Genomic DNA, 11,544 nt, shown 5'->3' with positions numbered 1-11,544 from the left:
CTGGCAAGAATGGAGGCAGAGAAGAATCCAAGAATCACCACAAAAGTAATTCTGGTACCAACATCTTGATGGAGATATTCAAGTAGGCACCACGTAAGACTGAAGAAGTTTCTGTTCTCAGGGTGTTTTTCAGCCAGTGGGACAGAAAATCTTGCCAAAGTAAGCGGCATCATTAGAAAAGATGGTTTTATTAAAATGCTGAAGAAAACATCAGGCAGTCTGCAGAAAAAAACCCATCCTTGGGCATCATTGGACCTTCTAACAAGATAATAATCTGAACACAAACACACAGCCAAAGTTACTGAGAAATGGTTGAAAGAAGACAATATGAACATTTAGAAGATGGCCCAGCACATGTCCAGACCTGAATCCCACTGGAAAAATCTGTGGAGGGAACTGAAGAGTGGCCCAAAATCCCAGTGGAGATGAGTAAAAAGTTTGTTAGTAATTACAAGAACTGCTTGATTGCTGTGGTGGCAAATAAAGCTTTTCCCATTTATGACTGAGAAATGAACGATGGACACTGAAAGAGTTCAAATGCATCATTAACATCTGTAGCACAACATCTTATTGCCTTTTGTCTCTTGTTTATGCCTGTTACAACCGGAATACTGCTTTTGCTGAAACAAAAGTTCACTATAAATCAAAATTTAGCATCAATATGAATTATTTTGGGCTGAACTGTTCATGTAACACACACTATTTACAGTTTGGGGCAGAAGAGATAATTGAAGGATTCAGAGGTCACAGATTAAAGTTGTCACCTGCTGAGTTTCTCGTTCATGGTGCTGCTGTTCCTCGTCATATGTTTCAGCTCCTCTGACGGTAGAACCATACCACTGTCACTCTGCTCATCCTAAAACAGAGGATTACATTTTTTACATTGTTTTTTTTTTTTGTGGCTTTGTTTTTTTTTTTTTTTTTAATCTTTTTACACTGTGTGCAGGCAGAAGTGAAGGTGTTTTCTTACGTCAGGACCGTCAGCTTCCTCGCAGGGTAATTCCTCAAAAGTCTCCAGTGTGGCCAAACCCCTCATGTAACTGGACAGATTGAGATTCAAAACATGAGCTGGAAATTTCTCTGCTTTCTCAACCTGTTTCCTTTTGATTCTAACTTTAGTTTCACTTTCTTCCCACGGTTCTCTCCATCTCTTCTGCTTTCTTTAATGCATTTTTAAAAATTTTCCAGCAGCACTTCTCTACCATTCCTCATTACTCATAGACACATATATAACATTTTATGTCAGGGCGGCTCAGACTGGCATGCTGTGTACTAAATAACATAATATTTGCATTCTCTTGTGTTTCCTTACCTCAGGTTTGTGACCGCAAGAGGGTTTTCTTTGAAGGCCTCACAGCGACCAGTTTCTCCAGCCACAAAAGATCCCAGAGGAATATAATCTTTCCCATCCTGCTGAAGAGAAACAACAAATTGGGGGTATTTGTGACACATTTTGTGAGACAATTTGGGTGCTTTTGTGTACAAACATTCAGTTAGATAAGAAATCAAAAGCCTGAGAGGCTCAAATCGCTGACCTGCAGCACCCTCGCCTGTAGCAGGTCCCCCAGCGTCTCCACCAGGTTGGTGAAGGTTGGTCGGTCTGAAGGATTGGCCTCCCAACATGCTAACATCGTGCTGTAACTGGAAGCACAAACACACAGGTGTGATGTTTAACCATGTGGACCGTGTCAACAGGTTTCAACTCTGGTCATTTGTACACTTTAGCTGTTACATGTGTTTATTATTCTAATTTTTTGGTTGTTTTAGTCCAGAGGTGTCAAACATGTGGCCTGCGGGCCACAAGCAGCCCGCCAGAGGGTCCAATCTGGCCCGCCTGATGACTTTGTAAAGTCTAAAAATTACAGAGACGACATTAACTGCAAATTGTAAATTTCTAAAACTGTAAATTTAAATAATTTCTAGACTTAGACAAGGTAAATAAAGTGAAATACTACATTGCTCATTGTTCTTTTGTCGTTTTGTGTCTCCTTTTTGTAATATTTTGTTTTGCTTTTGTTGTTTGCTGTCTTGCTTTTTGTCTAACTTTTGTCTCATGTTTTTATCAGTTTATGCTTCCTTTTTGTCTCGCTTGTGTTTTTTGTCTTGTTTTTGTCATTTTGTTTCACTTTATTTGTTGTTTTTTGTCTCATTTTTGTCGTTGTGTCGTTTGTCCATTTTTTTGTCGCTTTGTGTCTCGTTTTTCTAATATTTTGTGTTGTTTTTGTTGTTTTTTGTACTTTTTTTTGTCTGACTTTTGTCATTTTGATCATGTAAAGTAGTTCCAGATACCTGAGACTGAATGTTTTGCGCTTTTGTGATCTGGAAGTTGTAATGTGTAAATGATAAACTGAGGCACAATGTTTTTGAAATTGAACTTATTTTTCTTAGGAAATTTCAGGTTGTTCATGATGTTTTGTAAAAAGATAATTTCTTAAATGTGAACAATTTCAGAATCAACTTTTTTGCACTAAAACAAAGTAAAAATTTGGGGTTGTCTATACTGATAGGTTATTATGCTGTGATTTTACTGGTGCGGCCCGCTTGAGATCAAACTGGGCCGAATGTGGCCCCTGAACTAAAATGAGTTTAACACCCTCATTTAGTCGATCAGTTTGGATTATTGCTTAAATCTCAGTGCACATTATCTAACTTGTCTGAAGGGTTTTTGATTTGAATTTGATTCAATTTATCAACTGAATTTTGATTACTTGTTTTGTTTTATTACATTTTTTCAGCATTTACCTGTATATAAATAAACTTTGTATAAACTGATGCTAAATATGTTGAATTTCCTCCCCCTAATAAAACTGTAGATCTGAAATAGGTTTGTCCAACTAAATTATAATACACAAATGGCAGTGTCAGGTCTACACTTACTTGGAGATTAATGGAACAATGTCAAATAGGTCGCTTTTCTGGTTTTGGGATTTATTTTGGATCAGCTGGCTGGACATGAGAGGGTAGTATCCTCTACCTATCTAAACTTGATCAATATGTGCTCACAAAACTTCACTTTTAATCACTTGTGTCACTTGTCATTTTTGATTCAAATTAGTAATCTAGTGTAATCGATGGACTTTTGGATGTGTGTGTGAGTGTGATGGGATGTTAATGGCTTTTCGATTAAGTCATCTTTGCAGATTTGTTCAAACTTGAAGCAAAATTAAGAGGAAATTACAAAGAAAAGTTGATTTAAATGTTTGCAGGTTTGACCCACATCTCAGCTGTGCTGTATTCTGGCGCTCGCATCCTCGTTCCTCCCTTCAGTCTGTGGCAGAACTCTTCATCTATGTGAAGACCGGGGTATGGAGACGCTCCTGTTGGGCAAACACACACATTTAAATACATTAATACATGAACATGCCCTAAAAAAATACCACAGTGGTGACTCAACATCTCCTTGATAATCTTAAATAAAGGTTTAAGATCATAAGTTTTGCAAACTGTTGAACGAGTACTGTTTCATGTTTCTGTTATGTTGTCCACTCCTGTACGTGTTCAGAACAAGTACATTGTAAGAAGTTTCTCACCCAAAGAGAAGATCTCCCACAGCAGGATGCCGTAGGACCAGACGTCGCTCTGGGTGGTGAACACCTTGTCGAAGATGGACTCAGGAGACATCCACTTCAGAGGGAGACGGGTCTGTCAGCCAATCAGAGCAAAGGATTACAAATTGTCATTCACTGGAGGAAACTTTAAAGTGTGATTGGCTGGAAAGTTATTAGACCCTTTTGAAGAAAGCAAGTTTAAACTCAACTTGCAATGTAGTCAAAATACTAAAAAACAACAACAAAAAAACATTCATAGTTTGACTATTATTACAATCAAGCCTAATATTTAAGTGATTTTAATGGAACATTCAAAATGGATGTGATCGGTCATTTTCTAAAAGAAGCACGTTTTCATTTTGAAATCACACTGGTCAGGAGTACTCACATCTCCTTTGCGGACGTAGTCGGGGTCTTTGTAGATGTCTCTGGCCAATCCAAAGTCACAGATCTTCACCACTTTATTGTCAGACAGCAGGATGTTTCTTGCTGCCAGATCTCTGTGAATACACTGATGTTGACATGCACAGAAGACAAATAATTACGTATATGAAACACACATTTGTACATGTATGGACACAAGTAAAGCAGCAAAGTGTCAGACCTTGCGAGAGGCCAGAAACTCCATTCCTCGTGCCACCTGAAAGCTGAAACAAATGAGATCCTCCAGATAAAGCGGGGAGTTGGAGGCAGATTTAGGATCTAGAAGAAGAAACAAAGGAGGCACAGGGATGTAACAAAAGCAGTTTGATTGTTTACAAATGTAAGTAAATGTTCTCTAAACTACAGTCTTACCAAGGCCGCTATCCTTCTTGTCTTTGTCGTCAATCTGTGCTTTAACACTGCTTTGCTTGTCAGGTGAGCTACTGACAAAACCTGGACCTTCATCTTTTCCTCCAGCCGGCTGAGAAGGGGAGAAATCAGTTAATTTTTAATAAATATTGTACGACAGAAGGTGAAAACAGTCAAAGGTTGGATAAACTGTTGAAAAGAGGCTACTGTATGCTGGAGTTCTGGTTACTTTGTCAGGGTGGAAACTGAGAAATATATTTGTTCCATGAGTGTGTGAACGTCTGAAGAAATTAAGGAAGTAACTGACCTGCTCAAGAGTAGATAAGGTCTTCGAACCTCAAGTAGATTGCAAAAGCAAGTTTTTAAGTGTGTGATTTTGTAATTGTGTGCAGCCCACAGGGGCAGTTCTGTTCTTCTCTCAGCCACAAGTAGCATCTACAGTCCACAGGCTGCTGTAACCTCAGTCTGCCTGTTATTTTGTGTGAAATGTGGCCATTGAAAGATCATCTTTATCAGGTGACGCTGCTGAACTCACCCGGTTATGTACAAACACGTCTCTCTTGTTCTTCAAGAAGGTAGACAGATTTCCAAAGCGACAGTACTCAACGATAACCATCAGCGGTCCTGAAAACACACACATACTGTAGTAAATACAAGCAGACAGGTACTGACAACTCAGATACGCCTTTATATTCAAGTAACATAACACACACACACAATAAAGCACACACTTAGAGATGCAGAAATGTATGTAAAACACACACCTCCTGGCTTGGTGCAGGCTCCCAGGAGGTTGACTACATTCAGGTGGTTTCCAACGTGGTTGAGGATCTTCAGTTCAGTCATCAGAGCTTTGTGCTCGCTGGCTGTAGCTCCCTCTAGTGGGCAAAAGGTGGAAAAGTAAAACAAGTGGCAGAAAAATTCTCCACAAAATTACAATTTCATTTTTAATAGAATCTAAGGGACCTGATGTGATACCTTTGAGCATCTTAACAGCCACTGTCTTGCAGGCGTCGGCGTTGTCTATCCCAAACGCTGACGCCTGCATCACTTTCCCAAAGGCTCCACGGCCCAGAGGTTTCCCTGAGAGACACAGTGTGAGAGTGGGAATGACAAGGAAATAAGAGGTGTGTTCTTGTCTCTAATTAATCAACTCTATTAATTATTATTCTCGTCCATTCCGGATGTGAGATGCTGATAACAGAAGATTTTAGACCCCATCAAGTGTCCATCTAATCGAGTCCCACCCCTGATGATAGTGAGAGCTGATTAGTTCCGGTAAACACAGTTTACAAACCCAAAACACAGACAGCACAGACATAAAGTCTGATTAATGGAATGAGAGTCACTCCCAACAATAAACTGATAAGGACTATGAGAAAATGCTCGCATTGGATCTCCCTTCTGTCCCGCTGCATTCTCAAAATCTTTCTACTACTCAACTCACAGAAGAACATCATATTAAAAACAACAAGGTTGCAATTTTTGAATTATTTAAAAAAGAATACCTAATTTAAGGCGCTCACGGGGGAACTCCCATTGGTTTGGGTCATATTGTAGTCGGTCACACTGCTCCTCTATTGGTCCGTCTCCAGTGTCCAGTATGATTGACAAGTACTCTGGTTTGGTGTTGGAGCTGTGCGGCTTTGGAAAATAAGAAACTTAATCATGAGCTTGTGTTCCAGAAAGGAGGCGGATAAACACAAAATACACCTTAGGCAGTTTAGAGTGGTTCTAATTTTAATTTCCTAAAAACACATATGTAGAACCAGACCAGAACCACATTATGAACAACAAAAAAGCAAAGATTTGTGTTTATTTTGTGAGCAGCCACATATCTGAAAATGTTTGTGCTTACACTAAACTCCAACATCTAAGGTTTAAAAGTGTACCGTCAAAATGCATTGTGTTTAGGAACTATTTTCATTAAAAGCAAACACGGATGTCATAAAACTGGTCTTGTATTAATAAAAAACAGGATGTAGGAAGTTTACTTATGTGTAGTTGCTGTAGCTGAATTATGAATATTTATTACAACTATTTGTTCTGTTATTACAGTTAATGCCTGTGCCAGCTTACAAGAAGCAGAATATTTATGGTGCACATGACACTTTTGGGAGTGATCTAATAAACATAGTCTAGTATAATCTAATTTAATCTGGCATCCAAACAAATTTCAAACCTGCAATTTTCAGGTTGTTTTTCTTATTGTATATTGAGTTGTATGTTACAAGGACCAGACAAAAATGCATTGGAAGCTGAAAAATGGCTCTAAAAAATTACCGTACACCGCTAAAAGTCATCTGTATTAGTGTAAAGTATGCAATTTGTACTTTCCCCTGTGGCTAAAATGTGTCAAACCGCTGTTTCTGCCTAGAAAAAGCTTTGGGAAAAAAAGATTTGAAAAGAAAGAGGCGAGATGCTTCAATTTGATAAGAATAAAGATAGAACACTTAGAAATATACACAGAAAATCTGGACTTTGTAACATGTGATGTACTTCGTTCATTAAACTCCAAGCAACTTTTTCTTGTTTCCTCTCACCTGTCTCAGTTTCCGTATGAAGAGTGTGAGCAAAAGCCAGAAGAGCGTGGCCACCACACAGGTACAGGTGAGAGTGGGAATTTCAAGAAAGGAAGTTTCTGAGGAGCCTGTGAACACACAAACAAACACTTTTGTAAAAAAAAAAACAAAAAAAAAAAAAAACTAAAAACTCTAAAAACATAAATTTTGCATTAGGATGGACTTAGAATATTGTTATAAAATATTAAAAATTAAATTATCTAATAAGTAAACTGAAGTTGCAAATAATAATATAACTGAATTCCTCAGTGCTTCTCCGACATTCAAAAATAGTTCCATTTCATACGAAAATTTCATGATGAAGCTAAGAAGAGTGAGCAATGATGGCAATAAATTATTTCACATAGGTGCTTGATGTTTTGATTTTCCTTCCAGAATCACTGTGGGGCACTGTGTTTTCACCATGATCCAAAAACACAACCATCCATCCTCCTCATTAAATCCAGAGTTTATTTTTTTCTCTTTTTTAAATGGGAGGATGAAGAAATGCCCGACTCACTACAGCGGGAAGCCTCTCTGAGATGCAGGCCGGGCCCTTCCGGAGGAAATAAAAACGGGAGACGGCTTCCTTCCTGACTGATCAGAACACAACAACAACACACACACTGCGTCCTCTTTCCAGACCTGGACAGGGAAGCGAGTCCGCCAGTACTGCCAGGGAACGTCGCTCAAACTGGGGGGTAGCAGAACCACAGTGGTCCTCCTTCTCTACTACCTCCGGATGTGCGAGTGTGTGTGTGTGTGTGTGTGTGTGTGTGTGTGTGTGTGTGTGTGTGTGTGTGTGTGTGTGTGTGTGTGTGGGTGTGTGAATGAGGGCAACCGAACAAAAGGAGTGTGTTTATGTTCAGATGTACTTTGATCAATGTTTACCCAGAAATTGATAAACAGGTGTTCATCATCTTCCATTAATAGAACTGACACACACCTCCTCCGAGTATAAATACCACATAATACATAAAACAATGTGATATATGGTACTGAGCGTCTGTACATCCAGACTACACAGACCTCTATTTACAGAGCAGGGAACAATGCACGTTCACACATGCTCATATATGGAGGTGCTTTATCTTAAAGTCTGAGGTAACAGCCAATCAAAGGCTTAAAAACACCATTAGTTGACAGATACTCACTGTTGACCCAAATATGGGCAGAACTTTCTGCAGATCCTCTCTCATTGGTGGCCTGGCAGGTATACAGACCCTGGTCCTCCACTGTGATTCGGTCGATATGGAGTGTGCCATCTTCTGCTGATATGACGATACCTGAAGATGCCGGAAAATAACTTTCAGACTCCAGATTAGAACAGCAATTTTGCATGTTTATGATGTGTTAGTTTACCTGATCCTTGAGTCAGGGAGCATTCGTCTTTGTACCAGGTGATGGTCGGAGGTGGGACGCCTTCAGATGGACAGCTGAGGGTCACTGAGCTGCTGACGTTGACGGTGCAATCTGTCAAATTATTAAGCAGCACCGGCGGCTCCAGAACTGAGGAAACAGAAACACACAAAAACTGGTTCTATAAGCGTGTGTCTGTGCAGCTTTTGGTAGCTTATTAGTTCTGTACTGTGCTCGTATTTTACATTTTATGGCCATTTACACATCGACTCTGCTGTAGTTGAGAGGGAAATATTGAATATTCATACTCCACTACATTTGTTTGACAGCTATATTAATTTAACTAAGATTCTAGAGGAAAACTGCTCATTAAAAACAATGCATTTTACCGCATTTATACAACAGAATATTGTATAAAGCAGTTAAAATAATCTGCATAAAGATAATTAATACACATATAATCATGATATGATGCTATTATGAAAAGTGTAATAAGTGCTTTTACTTTTAGATCCTCTAAAATTGCATATTTTTTGCCTATCAAGATGCAGCAACAACAAGCTGACATATTATCACATTTTATCATGTTTAGGATAGACATAATTCCTCCAATATTGCAATTTGCTATTGTAAAACAGTCATATTACAATGTTTGAGCACATTTCCTGTGTCATGTCTACGCATTGTAAGCTTTTTACATTTCATTCTGTGGTGTTATGATAACAGGAAAAATGGTTAAGATTAGGTCTAATTAAGTCATTTGGTCTACACGGCGTGCGATTCCACGTGAAATGCTAAAGAAATGCATTGAGAAAACATGAAATTTAGCATGTTTAGTGGTGTTTTCGTGATGGCAGGCTGTTTGAGTCTACGGTGAGCTGGTGTGCTCTAGCTGCAGCGAGTGGGGATTGATGTATGGAACGGATTAAGGGATTGTTTCGATGGAGAAATCTTCTGAATATGTAACTTGGATTCACAGACATGAGTTTTCAGAGGTTTTATCAATAGCTGGAGGGGAATTTAATCTGATTCTAGCTCTGTTTTGGTCTTCACTCACTACTGAGGTCGAATTACCTAAATCTTTAGCTAGTTGCTAACTCTGTCTGCCATTTTCTAATGCTGAGAAGGTTGTGTTAAGTGGGATTTTAGAGCTTTCATTCTGAAAACAGCTGCTTGTTGTGGCAGAAACATTGACGAGAGCAGTAAAATTGTACCAAAACAGTAAAGTTGAGGGCTGAAAACTCATAAAAATTAACTAAAAGTCATGAGAATTCTCTTAAATAGGTTATGCCTGCAGAGTCAGATGAAAGTTCCTTGCTGGTTTGCCACTACGATGAGTCTTTACACATTACAAAATAGTGACCATAAAAACAGCAGCTGTGGCCAGTGGATATATATAGCTGCTTAAATGACAGTTTCTGTTCACTTTTGGACTTTACCTTGAGTAAATGTTTGAAAAGATGACCTTACTTTGAGTATATTTTTACTCCGGGCCTCTTGTGTTGTCTTTCACCACTGCAAATGACCTAAAAACTGTTTGTTGACATATTTGTCCCAGAACAGTCCTAGATATTTATAGTCTAAGACAGATTTGTGATGAAGTGAAACCAGTGCTATTTTTTCCCACACTTCTCTGGACCTGTGCCACTTTTGGACAATAACTGTGCGCTGGTAGTGACACGTGCAGAAAAGTGGCCTTGGCTTCAACCTGTGAGTCAGCTGGAGTTTAGGTCCTCTCGGGTTTCTTACTCACCCTTAAAAAACCCTGTGATAGAAAGTCACTTCTAAAGAGCAACAACAATGAAGTGTTGCATCATGTGGACAGATATCGGCCTATGAGTTCACACAATGGAGCTTCTCATACACTATGATTATAATACAATGCAAAAAGCTATATTTAGACCAGATGCTCCCTAAATCTTTTTAACCCCATGTGTTAATATTCCTCAATTCACCCCCTTTTCTGACTCTCCAGCCCCCCTGCCCTCCTCTAGTCACCCTGTCTCTCTAGTAATTCCCGTGTGGAGATCCCGAGGGAGGAAGTTGACACGTTGAGGCCTGATTGTATGGAGAACAGCCGTAAAAGACACGAAGAAAAGTCACTTAACCACGGCGGCTGATTGTTGTTTCCCCTATCTTCCTCCTGGACAACAATTGATGATTGTCCGCGAGGGCCGGGGCCTGACAGTGTCTGATTGGCTGATTGTTCCTGCAGCCCTGCGCAGGGGCCTGTAAATGTGGCATTGTGGGAAGTGCCATTGTGTGCTCTTCCTCCAGACAAGAGCTCATTCCCACGTGAAAGAGGTGCTGAGCTGGAGTGCAAGAGCAAAGCTAGGGTGGGGCCCCAGGAAGCTGAGGGGACCCAATTCCCAAGCAGCAAGACCTCTGTGAGAGAGTGTGGATGTTTGTTTGTATGTATGTGCAACATAAGTACACAGGCACATCAAGAGGCTGTGAGTTTACACAGAGATCAGGGTGAGTTTGAATTAAAAAATGACTCATTGCACATTTTGAGGGAAACTGTATGTGCATCTCACAGGCTCACAACAACAAAACACTTGTGGCCCCAAAACAATACATTTCGCTAATTTCAGCCAAGTTCAAGGGCCCTTGTTCAGCTTTATGTCGCCTAAATCTTTCTGCCCACTAGAACTGTTTCAATTCCTGCAGAAAAGGGTCTGTATGGAGGCAAACAAGCAACTGAATACCCAACTATGGAATTTCACTGCTAAATACTTCAGGTTGAGCTCAAGTGGAAACTTCTGGGGCTGAAGTCCCAAAAACTGCAGTTCCTCGAATGGCCACTTGAGGCAAATCAGTACCCCACAGACTCTCATGTTAAAATACCCAATTTTACAACAGAAATAAACATGTTTATATCCAGGTACAAAGGCGTATTGGTTTCTACAGCTAATTTTCCTGCTCATGATAACTTTATGAGGAGTACATTTTTACAGAACTCATTTGTTTTAATATTACGGCTTAAGGTACTGCCTACTTAATGCCACCGCACTGAGCTTTAACAACACTGTTCAGGAACCCTATGAGGGATGTTACAGAGGGTTTGTCTATCTGTACAGTCAATGGTTGAACCACTGCAGTTATCGTACTGAAATATTTGACTTTGAAATCCATTAATCTGACTTTACAAAGCTTGAATTCCCCAATTTTCAAATTTTAAAAACTCACTTTAGAGGTTGGAATTTCAAAAGCTTGGTTTTATTTTCCACAAATTGAGATATAAATTTATAGAGATCAGGGTTTAGATAAAATATAAGGTGTTC

The 11,544-nt window shown here is 39.5% G+C and overlaps 1 protein-coding gene across 4 annotated transcripts in view; it reads right to left on the bottom strand.

The window, feature by feature from the left end:
- Positions 1 to 610: 610 nt before the first annotated feature.
- The window catches only part of flt1 (fms related receptor tyrosine kinase 1), a 37,259-nt gene continuing 26,325 nt past the window's right edge, over positions 611 to 11,544 (bottom strand). For 2 of the 4 annotated variants that reach the window (XM_055007035.1, XM_055007037.1), the window contains exons 14-29: positions 8,264 to 8,410; positions 8,056 to 8,187; positions 6,884 to 6,990; positions 5,849 to 5,984; positions 5,319 to 5,423; positions 5,105 to 5,218; positions 4,876 to 4,964; positions 4,344 to 4,452; positions 4,153 to 4,250; positions 3,937 to 4,059; positions 3,531 to 3,642; positions 3,218 to 3,317; positions 1,536 to 1,641; positions 1,313 to 1,413; positions 971 to 1,040; positions 743 to 856 (exon numbers count right to left, since the gene is read on the bottom strand). In XM_055007035.1, the coding sequence (XP_054863010.1) occupies positions 761 to 856; positions 971 to 1,040; positions 1,313 to 1,413; positions 1,536 to 1,641; positions 3,218 to 3,317; positions 3,531 to 3,642; positions 3,937 to 4,059; positions 4,153 to 4,250; positions 4,344 to 4,452; positions 4,876 to 4,964; positions 5,105 to 5,218; positions 5,319 to 5,423; positions 5,849 to 5,984; positions 6,884 to 6,990; positions 8,056 to 8,187; positions 8,264 to 8,410 (1,745 nt within the window). In that variant the 3' untranslated portion in view covers positions 743 to 760. Of the gene's footprint in view, positions 857 to 970; positions 1,041 to 1,312; positions 1,414 to 1,535; positions 1,642 to 3,217; positions 3,318 to 3,530; positions 3,643 to 3,936; positions 4,060 to 4,152; positions 4,251 to 4,343; positions 4,453 to 4,875; positions 4,965 to 5,104; positions 5,219 to 5,318; positions 5,424 to 5,848; positions 5,985 to 6,883; positions 6,991 to 8,055; positions 8,188 to 8,263; positions 8,411 to 11,544 lie in introns of all 4 variants that reach the window. The other 2 variants (XM_055007038.1, XM_055007036.1) reach the window with 2 other exon arrangements.

This window comes from Amphiprion ocellaris, chromosome 22 (genome assembly GCF_022539595.1).
Source record: "Amphiprion ocellaris isolate individual 3 ecotype Okinawa chromosome 22, ASM2253959v1, whole genome shotgun sequence".
Taxonomy (NCBI): domain Eukaryota; kingdom Metazoa; phylum Chordata; class Actinopteri; family Pomacentridae; genus Amphiprion; species Amphiprion ocellaris.
Note: the sequence above shows the minus strand (reverse complement) of the source record. Positions and strands in the feature narration are given on the sequence as shown.